General features: G+C 53.4%; 1 protein-coding gene across 1 annotated transcript; it reads right to left on the minus strand.

Moving 5' to 3' along the window:
* Nucleotides 1–219: 219 nt before the first annotated feature.
* On the minus strand, nt 220–9,579 carry CA7 (carbonic anhydrase 7). The gene is made up of 7 exons (XM_041769840.1): nt 9,267–9,579; nt 6,614–6,811; nt 3,391–3,509; nt 2,472–2,567; nt 2,309–2,371; nt 1,627–1,782; nt 220–991 (listed from the first exon to the last, which is right to left on the minus strand). The coding sequence occupies exons 1-7, from the start codon at nt 9,304–9,306 to the stop codon at nt 869–871; spliced, it is 795 nt and encodes a 264-aa protein (XP_041625774.1). The 5' UTR covers nt 9,307–9,579; the 3' UTR covers nt 220–868.
* Between the last annotated feature and the right edge of the window lie 5,185 nt (nt 9,580–14,764).

Here is a 14,764-nt window from a genome sequence, read left to right on the forward strand (position 1 = left end):
GGTCCCTTATCTCTGCCTTGGAATGCTGGCTGGGATTTACTTTAATTCGCCAGACAAGGTAGCTCCCTCCCTTTTCGCTGCTCCCATGGCCTGGCCCTCTAGATAAGCCTCATCTGCTCAGTACCCATGTCCCTCCCCACATACTCTGCTTGACTTACCTCCGTCCATTCCCCCAATGCCTAGAACAGTCCATGACGTAGCACAGGCACTCAGTGGGTATTTGTTGCATGAATAGATGAGTTTATTAATCATTGCATGGATGGATTGTCATGTGGTGGCTTTGGTGGCTGGGTGGGGATGAGGGAAGATACTACATAAGCTGTAGCCAGTGTCTGCTCATGGCAGCAGATGGCTGGAGGGAAAAGGCCATGTCATCTCCAGCAGACTGGGTGCTGATTTTAATGGCCCGGCAGTGAGGTGCGTGCATGGCGGAGGCCCGCAGAAGAGGTAACACCGAGAGGGCAGCTCTGCCCACCTCTAATTATTGCTTGAGTCTTTCTGGCAACGCCAGCCGCCTGCCCCAGAGAGCTCGGTCTCGTCCATCACAGTGTGAGCTCGGGGTGGGGCTGCTGCCACTGCCAGTGGGGAAGATGGGAGGAGGTTCCCAGGGGCCTTTGGGTCTTGGAGGGCAGAGGTAACCTCAGGCTTAGACCATGCTCAGCTCCTGTCCTTCCTGTCCCCAGCTGACGGGTATCCCCCGACTTGAGGGTCCCATCAAGAATCCTCCAGGGTGGCCAAGGAGCAAGCCAGCTGAGGGGGGGTCCACAGAACCCCCCCCAGGCAGGGAGCCTTGGATGGTTTGGTGTCTGCTGACGTGGAAGCCCTTGGGAAAATGGTGCTCTAGTGGCCGGCTGGGCAGACAGGCAGCTCAGGCCCGGAAAGAGGCCTTGACCACACGGCCTTTCAGTGGCTGCGGCGGCCGGAAGTTGTTCACCATGTGGATCCTCTCATCCTCCTCTGAGGTGAAAAGCAGACTCCGGAACTTCTCCATCTTGAGAGGGCAGAGGAGATACTCAGGGCAGAACGCAGGTGCTGGGGTCCTCTCTGCTGTCAGACACACCCTCTGGCCTCTCTTGCCAACAGCTCTACCTCTTCCTCCTCTTGCTCCTAGGTCCTTTCCCACTCCTCCCCCGACTCGTTCTCTGACCCCAGCTACAGGCCCACTAAAGGGCCTCTGAAGCTGGTCCCTGCTCCACCAGTTGCAGTTCCAATTCCATCTAGCTAAGACTTTTCAACAAATGCAGGATTCAGATTCTAACACAGTAGGCATGGTCCCAGGCTCCAGGGATCTCCCCTCTCAGCCTGTGGTTAGATCCTAATGACTAACAATCAAGAGAACTCCCAACTAAGAATCTAATGTTAAAAAAAAAGGAGGAGGAGGAGGCACCTGGCTGGCTCAGTCAGTAGAGCATCCAACTCTTGATCTCAGGGTCAGGAATTCAAGCCCCACATTGGGCATGGAGCCTACTTTTTGAAAAAAAGGAATCTAACTGTTTATCAGCAAAAGATGGGAGTCTTGATGGGAGGACCATAAGCTGTAGCTTGCTGGTTGGGAGAATCACACTCCTGGGATGGGCCCTAAGTGCCATAACCTCCCATCCCATGTGGTGTTCTGGGAGGACTCACCTGCCTCTCAGAGATGCTGATAGGTTCCCGGAGCACGATCCACGTGACGCTTTCACTCAGGGGAGGCGTGGTCAGGGAGCCGGGGTAGGTCCAGTAGTGCCGGCTGGCAGGCAGGAGGCACTTGGGGTTGAAACAGCTGAACTGGGCCTTGGTTCCCTAGGGCAGGGCAGGCAAAGCCAGGAATCAGCACAGACCTGCCACTAAGACCAGACCAGCATCCTCCCCACTCTTTCCTGTCAGCAGGATTTAGGCTTCTCCTTGGCCCATGAATGCAAATTGTGGGCATAGGTCTGTGATACCAGATGCCATCTCTCAGCTCAAACTGGGTCCTGTCTACCTGTTTGCCAGTATGTAAAACCATGGCTCCTAGAGCTCTTTGGTGTCCGTGTTCTGTCTCTGCCATTTCGTTCAACTGACCTTAGCTGCCTGTAGGGTGGCCATTGACACAGGAAACATCTTATCAATCCTATATACAACTGGGTTGTGTGCCAGGCACTCCGTGAGGCCACTGACTCTGATAAAGTCGTCATTTGCAGGGCACTGCAGCTGCTAACCTGTGCCCTTCAGCTCAGTGAGGGTTTGCTGTCAAACTGGAGCAGTGGATGGACCCACTCCACGCTCCAGTCTCTTCCTCCCTCCCACCAGGCTGCTCTGGGTCTGGGGCACAGACCCCTGATCTCACCTTAAACCGAACCATGTAGAGCGCATCTGTCAGACGGTTCATGCTGGGGTGCTCGTCCCCTGTCTGTCAGGGAAAGGGTAGTGTGAGCCCAGCACCCACCATGTTTGGAAGTAGGGGCGGTGCCAGGCTTCCTGCCCTCTTGGCCCCAGTTACCACCCCTTACCTCCAAGAAGATGCCGACCACAGCCAGGCCATCCGGTGCTGAGGCTGCCTCCCCAAAGGTGCTGTATTTCTTGGCGTTCCAATGAACAAGGTGTAGCTACAGGGGCAAGGCCAGTGCTTAGCGCCTCTAAGGAGCCATGAGAGCTCAGAGCCAGGCTTCCCTCACTCCCACTAGACTCCTGGCCCCTCTGCAAGAGGGGTAAGGCTGTTAAACCTCCCAGGCCTCTGGGGGGGCTCAGAGGAGTCTCCAGTGGAGCCCCCAGTGGCCACACATAGCATCCACACCACTCTGGGCTCAACCCTGCCCTGCGCCCCAGGTGACCCAAAGAGCAATCTGGCTCAGGCTCAGCCCTCAGTGAACTATGAAATAGATAACAGCCCTCCCTTTGTGTGACCCACCTTGGAGGAGGTGGTGCCTGCAGCTGAGTCCGGAGAATGAATCAGGTGGTTATCGGGTGGAACCCTTGGGAAAAGCACCCCAGGCAGACAAAATGGCACAGGCAAAAGCTTGGAGGTTTAAAAGAGCTAAGTGTGGACAGGAGATCCATCATGCTGGTCAATATGGGGAGAGGTCAAGAAAAGAGGAGGCCAGGCAAAGCCACTTCATGCTTCATGCAGGGCCTTGAATGCCAGGCTCAGTCCTTAAAGGGTTGTTAGCCAGCATGTGGTGGGACTGGGCTTATCCTTCCGAAAACTCCTTCTGGACACAGAGACCCAGATAACAGTGGGCAGAATTCCGGTGGAAGATCTTGTGCTGCTGGGGCGGGGGAAGGGGGTTGTTGGATGGTGGTGGTAGGAGGTGTGTTTCTCCCAAACCCCCTGGATGCTCCTCCTTACCCTTTCCAGAGCCCCACACCAGGTACCCATCACATCCCTGTCCTTCCCCAAATAGTAAAGCGATTCAGGTAGAGGGCCCTTACCTCACTGGGGAACGACTTGCCATCTACTGTGTGCTCTGAGCCCACACTGTGCTTCTTGCCCCAGTGGAAATGGAGCTGCTTGAGCCGGTATGGCCCATCCAAGGGCCCCCCAGTTACCGCTGCGGGGAGAAGGCGGGTATGGAGTATTTGATGCGAGAGATCCCACATGGCCCAGCAGGTGGGTGTGCCAGGACCAAGCAAGTGTTCAGGAGGGGGATAAAGTTTTCATTTGGAAAGTTCATTGGGTTAACTGGGCTTGGGTCAGTTCTCACTCAGTCCCCTGGGCCCTTAGCAGGGCCAAGGCAGGAATCCTGGCAGCCTGCAGGTGGCACAGGTAGTGACAGGGTTGGCCACCCTCCCCACTTTTGCATGGAAGCTGGGAACTTGTCTCCCAGGCCCCCATTACCACTAACAAGAAGCCTCTCCTGTCTGGTTCCCTGGCCCAGGGCTAAACTGGAAGGATTCTTTTGTTTAGTCCTTCTAGAAGCCTTATAGAAGTCATAAGGGACAGGATCTACTGTTATCTCTATCTTACAATGGAGGAAAATGAGGCACAGAGAGGGCAAGGCATTTGGCCAAGGTCACACAGCAAGACACTGAACTAGGATATAAGCCTGTATCTCCTTCCTAAGTCTAGAACCCAAGCCCCTACTCACCAGGCCACACTGTCTTCCTAGAACCTTGAGCCTTCTCCGGACCTGGTGTTGTCCAGGGAACAGCTCCTAAGGGCCCACACCTGAGATGTGACCATCTCCCATGGCCTCTTTGGAGATCTCTCCTTGTGCTAGTTTTGTGACTTTGTCACCCTGACACCCACTGAGCTGGGGCCATGCCCAAGGCCTCCTGGGACTGATTGAATTTCTAGCTGAAAGGGATATGGCAATGGAGGGAGCCCCAGTGAGACCTGAATGTGAGCCCCTGGATCAGGTGACGGCCCTAGGCTCAGAGTTCCATTAGGCCCTTCCAGGATGGGTGACCTGGGCAGGGTCTTGCCCCTTGTGCATCCCATGAGGAAGAGGATAACCGAACAGTCCAAAGGCCCTTCCTTGCTACCTGGCCTTAACTGAGAAGCAGGGTCTGTCCACTGCATTGTTGGAGGGTTGACAAAGGGAGTCTGGAAGGGTGACCAGGGCAGGGGCCCAATCAGGCTGTGCCATCCTGGAGAGGCAGGCTGAGCTCCCTGATATGATCTGTGAGGGCCCACCCCTCTAAGCATGCTGCCCCTGGGATGCTGCAGTGTGGTCTCTCAGGGAGTAAACTCCCACCTAACCCCTTGAGCTTGGCTTCTGTAGCCCTCTCCCTCTGTCCTGACCACAGAATATACTACCATTCGCTGTGCACTCCACATGACATTCAGCACTCTGCTAGCATCAACCCCCAATGTGGCCTTGAGTAGAACCATTGGACAGATGTATGGCTGAAGCTCAGAAAAGCAGGTGTCCTGTCCCAAGTCCCAGGCTGGTGAGCAGCAGAGCCCCAACTGTCTCACTCCCAAGCCTACTCTCTTTTTGCTGACTTGCTGACTCCTCAAACCTGGGTATTCTGGTAGGAGAGGGAGCCAGACCTCAAAGTAAACCACTGGATCGGTGATCCCGAGGCATGCCCCTTTGGGCTGCCTCCCCACTTCCCAACAATGGCCTTCACTAAGCTACTGAATTGAACCCTCAGTGCCCTTTGAAGGCTATTAAAAGGTAGTCATATGAAAATTGCTCCTTTATAGACAGTCATTTAGGGTCCTTAAAAGCTCCATGTCCCTCCCCCCTAAAAAAAGCTCTGGGTGAGAATTTTTATTAAAAATTCAGTATAGGTAGCTCAGTGGTTTGGTGCCTGCCTTTGGCCCGGGGTGCGATCCTGGAGTCCTGGGATCGAGTCCCACGTCGGGCTCCCGACATGGAGCCTGCTTCTCCCTCTGCCTGTGTCTCTGCCTCTCTCTCTCTCTCTCTCTCTCCCTCTCTCTGTGTGTGTGTGTGTGTGTGTGTGTGTGTGTCTATCATGAATAAATAAATAAATAGATCTTTAAAAAAATAAAAAATAAAAATTCAGTATGGGGGGCAGCCCAGGTGGCTCAGAGGTTTAGCGCTGCCTTCAGCCCAGGGCCTGATCCTGGAGACCCGGGATCGAGTCCCACATTGAGCTCCTTGCATGGAGCCTGCTTTTCCCTCTGCCTGTGTCTCTGCCTCTCTCTCTCTTTGTTTCTCATGAAAAAATAAATAAAATCTTTAAAAAAAAATTCAGTATGGGAAAATGTTGGCTGTCTTCTGAGGCTCTGCTGGATTTCTTGCCTTCTGCAACAAGAACTATAGCTGATCCTCTTTCCCTTTATTCCTAGCCTACCAGGGAACTCAGGGCTAAGCAACTAAGATCATTTTTCTCTGGCTTCCCTCTGCTTCTCTACATTTTGATTTTCTACTTGAAACTTAAATGCCCTTGTGTGCTTTCGGTGTGTGTGTGTGGAGAGGTAGAGAGGAGCAGAGTACCAGTTACTTCCTTACACCAGAAACTTTAGCAGGTTCCCTCCTAGCCCTGCTTTACCCCCTCATAGGACTATTCATAAGGACAAAATCTCTTCACTAAGGAGCACTCCTGAGGCTTCTGTTTAGGAATTTATTTTGAAAGAACCTGGACTCTTAACGCAGGGTAAACAGATAGAGGTTCCTGTTGGCCTCTCTGTGGCCCAAGCTGGTTGGAATCCTGAGGTTGTGGGTGTGTTGGAGAGAAGACCTTTGGAGAGCGACCAGGCCAATTTTGGTGTTCCCCAGCTCATTGAGTCTCTGCTTGCTCATCTTAGAGGTGGGTTCTTGAGAGGATGAGAGAGTTACCCAGACCCTAGCAAGGGACCCCGCACACAGAACACTTAGGCGCTCTTCTCTCTGCTGGGCTGAGCCAGATCACACCACACAGTAGGTCAGTGACAGGGCCTGGAGTAAAAACAAACCTGACCTAAAGCAGTAAATGAAAGAGAAGGAAGGGAATTTGCATTTCATGAGCATCTGCTGTATGCCAGCACTACACACATCACTTCCATTTTTCATTTTTCCTTCCTATGACCCTAGAGAGGAAATGAGGGTCTTATCACTCCCATTTTATGCATAAGGAGACTGAGGCTCAGCACAAGGCTTCATAGTTGGTGAGAGGTGGAGCCTTCTTTCCCCACCACAGCATGCTGCCCTTCCTGAGCCTACCCCAGTGAGAGGAGAGCCAGCCTCTGGCAAGGACCACTTACCAGTTCGGTCATCGCTGTCATTGAAGTCCACCTGGACAGAGTGGCCATTGTTGGTGATGCTGAGGGATATACAGGCCTCATAGGAAAGCTCCAGTGGCTTCAGGCTGGGTGAGTACACAGCCTGGCTGGACACAATATTGATTGGTGACTGGCGGTCTCCTTGGGCAATGGGATACAGCTTGTGCCACTGTGAGGGGCCTAGAGGTGTGGAGAGGGGAGGGCTCAGGCTAGCTTGGATCTCTGTGCTGTAGGCAGAGGATGCCCATGAGGGATGGAGGTAACCCTTCAGATGTTAGCCCCTGCTGTGGAGCTGCAAAATGGCCTCACTAAAACTCTCCTCCCAGAGGTGACGGGAGGCCTAGAGAGCTAATTAATGGAATGGAGCACAGTATAGCCTCAAGCCCAGGGGCGGTGCTAGGCAGTGACTCCTCCCCAACTCCCAATACAAGCTCACAGAGGGCCCCAGGCCTCTGCAGTCCCTCACCTGGCCCTACCAGGTATCTGGCCTCTTCCCACATCTTGAGCACATTGGTGTTGGTATTTATAATAATAATAACAAAAGCTAAAGTCAACCTAGCTTTGGCTCTGTGACATTCACTTGCTCCTCACAATCACACTGTGAAGCAGAAACCATCATGATCCCTGTTTCACAGATGAACTGAGGGCCGTTCATGCATATGCATGTGCTCACACGCACTCGCGCACTCATACACACACACAAACTTGGGTACTGGTATAAACATATAGCATGTGCATAGGCAGCCACAACTGCCCTCCCCAGGCACATGCCTACAGATCTATAGAGAATTTCATGTGCGCACACATAGGTGCACAGTGACCTGAGTTCATCAGGCCCAGAGTGGCAGGGCCCAGTAAAAAACGTGTACAAACACACACACACAATCCTGACGACTACACCTGACACATGCACCATCACGCACAAACACTCCCTGTTGCAAACCCAGGTCTGCAATGAAAGACTATAGCAAAACACATGCTTGTGAAGCACATATACACACACACACCTGCGTGCACACCCACGAGCGCCCACCACCTGCCTCCCAGAGGCTCCATCTGCAGCCGAAAGGCTCGGCATCTCCCTGGGGAACATCCTGAGATACAACCTATTTTTAGAGCTATTGCCGGCTGGTGCTTCTCCCCGTTTTTGGCTTCTTAAGTTTTCCTGAGAAAACAGCAGCAGGTGCCGACAGAGCTGTGTCCCCAATGGATGACTCAGAATCGTGGCCCAGACCCACTGGGTTATTTTTGAAGTCCTGTGAGCATGCCGCATGCCGGCACCTCTATCCTCTGTCCCTCCCTCCCTCACTGCCCCTAGAATGAATGACCCGGGGCTGGCTGGGTGAGCGGCAGTGGCCTGAGGGCAGCCGGCCATAGAGGATACTGTATGCTCAGAGCTGGTGGGCAGGACGAGCAGAGGATAGAGTCAGGGGACCGAGATTCTGGAGGAAGCACCCAGAAGCTAGCTCAGAGCAGGTGCTGGAGGGAAGATGATCTCTGGGTTCTGTCAATCTGCCCCTTCTCTGCCTCTCTCTCCAACTCTGCTGATCTCTGTTGTCTTTTCCTCAACGTCTCCAGCTTTTTCATGCCCAGATCTGGGGGCGGGGGGTGTCTCCCCTCCAAAATATGCTCCTGTGTCCCTGTGTCCCAGAGGCAGCCAGACACATCACAGCAACTCCCTAGCTCCCTCTGGCCCACCGCAACCTCCTAACCCCCAGACTAGCGCCGGAGCTCCACTCGCCCTCAAAGAGTGACTACCTCTCCCCAGGAAAGGGGAGATGAGCGCTGTTCCTCTCCCCAGCACTGCCCTTTCTCCCCACGGCCACCTACCCTGCCTGGGATTTCCTTCTGGCAGCAGGGACCTTGGGTCCTCACTGTCCACCTGATGGAAAGCGGGAAGCCCTTACCGCACACCCCACCCCAGCTTGGTAAAAAAAAGCCCAAAAGGTAACTGACCTGCCCCAGACCCACACTGAAGCCCCCTGGCTCTCTCCGCCCTTCCTCTGCGTCCTAAGGGAACCAGGCAGGATCCGCGAGCTATTTTCCCAGTGAGACCAGGAGGCTGATGTGGGCTACGCGCTCCCACGCTTCCCCCCAGGACGTGCTCAGACACCGGGCTCGATGGAGACGCCCAGACACACGGTGCTCCCCCGAGCCCCTCCTCCCCTCACGTACCTGCTGACTCCGGAGCTCCGGCGCTTCGGGGGGAAACTCTCCCGGGGCCCCCGGCCCTCGTCCGGCGGAGCCCGGCTCCCGGGAGGTCCCCCCACGCCGCGCGCGCTCCCCGCCCAGCCCCCGCGCTCAGCGCCCCGCCCCGCGCGCCCCGCGCCCCCCGGGCCGCCTCGCCCCCCGGGCCGCCTCGCCCCGCGCCCGCCGCGGTGACCGCCGCGGTGACCGTCGCGCCCGGGGCCGGCGAGCGCGGCCGTGGGGGGCTGCGCGGAGGAGGCGGCAGGACGCGCGCTCGGCTGCCCGGCGGCCCGCGGGCCGAGGCGCAGCGCGGACTTTGGGCCCGCAGCCGGGCAGCCAGCGCTCGGGCCGGGCCAGCAGCCCGGCTTCTGGGGCGGCCCGGGGGAGGGGCTCGCGGGCCGGGAGAGCCCCCCGGCTCCAGGGTCGGGCCGCCCGGGGCTGCGCCTACCGTCGTTCTGGCCGTAGCCCCAGCCGTGGTGGCCGGTCATGCCGCTCCTGGACCCGCAGCGCTGCCCCTGCCTGCGCCGCTCAGTCCCGCTGGCTCCGGCTGCGGCTCCGGCCCCGCTCGCTGCCGCCGAGCAGCCTCTTAAAGCTGCGGCGCGCGGGAGGAGCAGTTCCCGGGGGACCCGCCCCCCAACCCCCGGCAGGGCGAAAGAGGCCGGCGGTGCCCCGCCCCCGCCCGCCCGCAGGCCAGTTGAACCCCAGAGTGGTGTCCAGATGGGGACTCAGGGGACTAAAGCTTTCCCCTACTCCCCACCTCCCTTCGCCGCCGGGCTGGACGACTCTCCCTCCTTTTCACGTGTACAGGCTCTGAACTGCACTGTGCAGAGGACTACCCTGGTTTCTCCACATCCCATCCCCTCCCATCCCCTCCCATCCCCTCCCATCCCATCCCCTCCCATCCCATCCCATCCCATCCCGGGGCTTGTGCCTGAGCCGCAAGTCCCCTTACCCGGTATCTGGACTCTGGGTTCCGAGTCCTCTGGGACTGGAGGAGAGTCCCCTCTAAACTGCAAAGTGCATTGACCCTCAAGTGTTTAGAACTGGAGCCACACACTGTGGCAGGTGTTGGGCCAAGCTTTGGGTCCTTCCTGTCATCTAACTCTCTTAGCTACCCTGGACATTGAGTGGTGCAGCCAAGAGCCCTCTTTCACAGAGAGAGGAGTGAAGCCTAGAGAGGTAAAACAATCTGTGCAGCTCGCAAGGGATTAACGCCCAGTTGGTCTCACTCTGGACACTGTGCTCTTTACCACTTCTCTTTGGAGCTGGGGGCAGGAGGCCTGTGGTTATGGGAGTCTAGGAGCCTAGGGTAGGAGAGGGGGCAGGACTGGCCATCCAAACCCCTGGTCCCAAAGGGGGAATGGGGAAGAAGTAGCAGTGAGCATGAAGATAGATGGTCAAGAGCTGACTGCCTCACAGAAGCAAATCTGAGACCCTGACTCCCACCCTCTTCTTCTCACCATGGCTCCTACTTCTCTCCAGGGCTTCTTGCCTGTCCTCCTACAGCCTGCTGGTTTGTCCTTCCTCTCCTTGCCTCTCCATGACCTTCGGCACACCTGCTGGGAGCTCAGGCCCTCCACCCTTTACTCAACCTCACTGACTGCCTTGGCCCAACATTTTCCCACCTCGAGCCTTGGTCCTTTCTGTGCCCTCCTCAATGGGTGCGTCCTCTGTCTTCTACCCACTGGCATCAGACCGCCCAATCTGATTCATCTTAGGATGTGGCCTTGTGCCAAGGATAGGGCTTGTCTCTGTCTAAGCCTCAGCAGGCAGTTTGGGGAAGACAAATAGATGGGTGGATGGAAGGACAAACAAATGATCCCACCCAGGGACCTGTACCCGACAGGAGGTGAAGGGCCATTTGACCTTGACCAGAGGAGACTATTTCAGGACCTGCTCTTGGCTGATCTTCTAAAGGAATCTGCCATCTTATCTGGCTGACTCTCCTACATCTCTGCAATTATCTCAGTTCCCCTCTTCTAGGCTCTGAACCTCAGTTCCTCGAGTTAGAGTTGTGGAGATTAATTGACAACTGGTTGGCTAGGCCAAGATTGGTCAGTGACTTCCCAGCTCTGCCTAGATGCCCTTCTCTTACCCAGAAGCTGGAAGACGCCCTTACTGTCAGGTAGGGGCAAGAGACTTATGATAGAGATTCAGGGGATGGGGCCCCCAAGATCAGCATGCAACCTTGTCAAGGCTCCAGGTCTAAGCCAGAACTGGCAGCCTAAGACCTAGAAGACAAAGGCTTGGGGATCCCTGGGTGGCTCAATGGTTTGGTGCCTACCTTTGGCCCCGGGCGCTGTCCTGGGGTCCCGGGATCAAGTCCCGTGTCAGGCTCCTGGCATGGAGCCTGCTTCTCCCTCTGCCTGTGTCTCTGCCTCTCTCTCTCTCTCTCTCTCTCTATGTCTATCATGAATAAATAAATAAAATCTTTAAAAAAAAAAAAAAGGCTTGCTCAGTCCTAGAGAAGGCAGCCATCCTTCTCCTGGAGGAGTGGTAACATTTCAGGGTCTGGGAGGGGGGCCCAAGTGTATCGACTTCATCGATCCACTTCTCCTTCAGAATGGCCCAGGCCTATTCCATATTTATTTATAGTATTTAATACAAAAAGTCGGAATTATTCATATCATTTTGCATCCAATTTCATCTGCACAGCAGCCCTACGCGGATTTTTGCCCCCTTTTTACAAATGAGGAAAGGAAGACTCAAAGAAGTTGAGTTAGGGAACACGGTGACAGAGCAAAGATAAAAATCCAGAGCTGCTGAGTCCCTTATTCTACATGTCTCAAAGCATGGAGAGGGGGAGGAAGTGGATTTTAAATTTGATTGTCATTTGCATATATGCAAGACTTTCTCTGGAAGGACACAAGAGAAGCTTGGGAGAGTGTTTGCCTCCAGGAAGGAGATTGGGAGACAGGAAGGGTGGGAGAGGATGCGGGAATGAGGGTGGGAAAGACACTACTGCTTACTCTTTTGTACCTTCTGAAAGAAACTCTTACCTCTTTAACAACCAAATACAAGTTGGTCTAATTCTTTCCTTCCTGCACTCCATCTTCAGCAATTTTCTCCAGGGCCTGGAGTGCTGGGCACTCAGGCAGGTGAGAGGAGCTGATGCACTCTGCCTGGTTCTGCCCATTTCAGGGGAAGCCCCATTGCCCCAGCAGCCCATCTGGGTCAATTTGGGAAAACCGATATCCCCAATTCAGGCGCCGCCTGTCTCAATTATGTGCTGTCTCTGTAAATGAATTGATTTCACTGACCCAAAGTTTACTCTTTGGTCTCACTGGCATTAGTGGCTTTTGGATTTCACCCATTTATAAGGGAGGGGGACCACAGGAGGGGTAGGTGGGAGTGAGGGCTATGATGAAGGGCTGGGGGAGGAGGGCAGGAACAGCTTACCATATCTCATTCATCAAGTGACCTTGAGCAGATCTCACTTCCTCTCCCAGGGACAATGTCTTTGCTCTTCAAGGTGATGAGGGGATGGTCCCTGCCCTGCCCACCTCATGGAGATCCTGTGATTATTGGTTGAGACAACAGATGTCTAATGCTGTTCCAACAAATAGCATTATATGCACTAGATGTGACTCTGTCACTGTATGTGATACACAGGGTCCACAGGCCAGGCCAGAAGCTCTGTAGCCTAGAGACTCTAAACTCAAAATTACAGCTTGTTATATTTTTTAAAAAACATTTCCACTCCAAGTATGCATGTATGTGTGTACATACAGTGGGATGGACTAAACCCAGATGTGGCTCCCAGCATACCCAGCTGTGTGACTTAGGGCAAATTACTTTACCTCTCTGAACTTGTCTTCTCATCTATAAAATGGGAATAGAGAGTCTAGAAGGCTAATAGGATGGTCAGGTAACATGACGTCTGTGAAACTCCTGGTGTCAAGGATGTACTCCTCAGATCCTAGAACCTCTATTCTTTCCCCTTTTCCTTAGCTTTGTTGGGCACATTTAGAACCCCAAACATTCCTTTTGCAATTATAATAGTGACACCTATCCATTGCAGAAAACTTGGAAGAATCACAAAAACACAGAAAAGAAATTAAAACTACTGGTCATATTTTTACCTAAGAATCAACAGTATTAACATTTCAGTGACCATCTGCCAGACTTTTTTAGATATGTATTAGCAGTACTGAAAAAACAATCAGAATCACATGTGTAGCTTTGTGACCAGTGGTTTGTTTGTTTGTTTTACCTAATGCCCTATGGTAAGCATTTCTTTGCTTGATCAGCCTCAGAGGGCCTGACACTTAATGATTCCACAGTAATGTATGGATTGTTTCTAGTTTTCACTATTGTAAATAGCACTACAGTGAACGTCCTTAAGCATCTTTGTATGTGCGTGTGTATATGTCTAATGATTTTCTTGGGGCAAGTTGCTAAATGTGGAATCACCAAATCCAAAGATATACATATTGCCAGTAAGGCATTTGAAAATGAGAAAGTAAAGTGGAAGTAGTTTCCAAAGTTTATTCTTTCATTCAACACGCATTTATTGAAGACTTAGTATGCTACATTCTGGGCCAGGCATGTAAACATTATAGAGCCACACCTGCCTCAGGGGAGTGGTAAGGGAGAAAGACAAGAAATTGGCCAAAGAGCACCAGCATGAGAAGGGCTACGATAGGCAAGGGCAGGAAGGGAGAGATAGCGGTGGAGGCCAGGGAGGGTGTACTGGGTCATGACTCACTCTTTCTGGCTGGTTTCCACATATTGTAAGCTCTTCCAGGGCAGAGGTAGCCCCAAACTGCCTGGGAGCCCAAGGATCCAGTCTCCCCCAACCAAGACCAACTTGAGTGGGTAAAATAATTGATCTGAGCTGGAGTCTATCTGGCCAGATCCCTTGGGGTGTTTGTTTCTTAATCCTTGTACCATCTTTTTAGTTGCTGTGAGGCTTTGAAATTTTACTCACCTCACCAAGTCTCTGCTCTCTGGTCTATGAAATGGGGTGAGCAAGAGTATTAATGCATTGAGTGAGCACAAAATGACATGATGCATGGCAAAGATCTGCTTTTGGAAGATAGTAAGCACTCAGTAAAAGGGGGCACTATTGTACTTATGGGGCTGCTTTCCCACTTGTTTTGTGTGAGGGGTTGGGCTAGGTTAGTGGTTATATATTTTTTAAAGATTTTATTTATTTATTCATAGGAGACACAGAGAGAGAGAGAGAGAGAGGCAGAGACACAGGCAGAGGGAGAAGCAGGCTCCATGAAGGGAGCCCAATGTGGGACTCAATCCCGGGTCTCTAGGACCGGGCCCTGGGCTGAAGGCAGGTGCCAAACCTCTGAGCCACCCATGGATCCCAAGGTCACTGGTTATTAAACTTGAGTGTGCATCAGAATCACCTGGAGGGCTTATTTTTTTTTAAATAATTTTTTAAAAAATTTATTTATGATAGTCACAGAGAGAGAGAGAGAGGCAGAGACACAGGCGGAGGAAGAAGCAGGCTCCATGCACTGGGAGCCCGATGTGGGATTCGATCCCGGGTCTCCAGGATCGCGCCCTGGGCCAAAGGCAGGCGCCAAACCGCTGCGCCACCCAGGGATCCCTGGAGGGCTTATTAAAACCATTCCCCGGACCTCTCCCCCAGAGCTTCTGATTCAGCAGGTCTGGGAGGGGGCCTCAGAATTTGCATTTCTAACAAGTTCAGAGGTGATGATGATGCTATGCTGCTGGTCCAGGATCACACTTGAAAACTAATGGCTTAACTTAATGAGGTCATGGTTTCCTAATTTGATACCTAGTCTGATTCTCTGTCCTCCACAATGGGAAAAAGGCATTGATGGGCCCTCAGTTCTCAGGTGGCAAGGTTTCTGTCTAATCAACCTCCACAGATCCAGCAAAGGCACCTTTACACGCTATTATGGATTGACTTGGATTCCCCCCAAAAGTTGCTGAAGTCCTAACCCCTAGCACCTGTGAATGTGC

Source organism: Vulpes lagopus, chromosome 10 (assembly GCF_018345385.1).
Source record: "Vulpes lagopus strain Blue_001 chromosome 10, ASM1834538v1, whole genome shotgun sequence".
NCBI classification, from domain to species: domain Eukaryota; kingdom Metazoa; phylum Chordata; class Mammalia; order Carnivora; family Canidae; genus Vulpes; species Vulpes lagopus.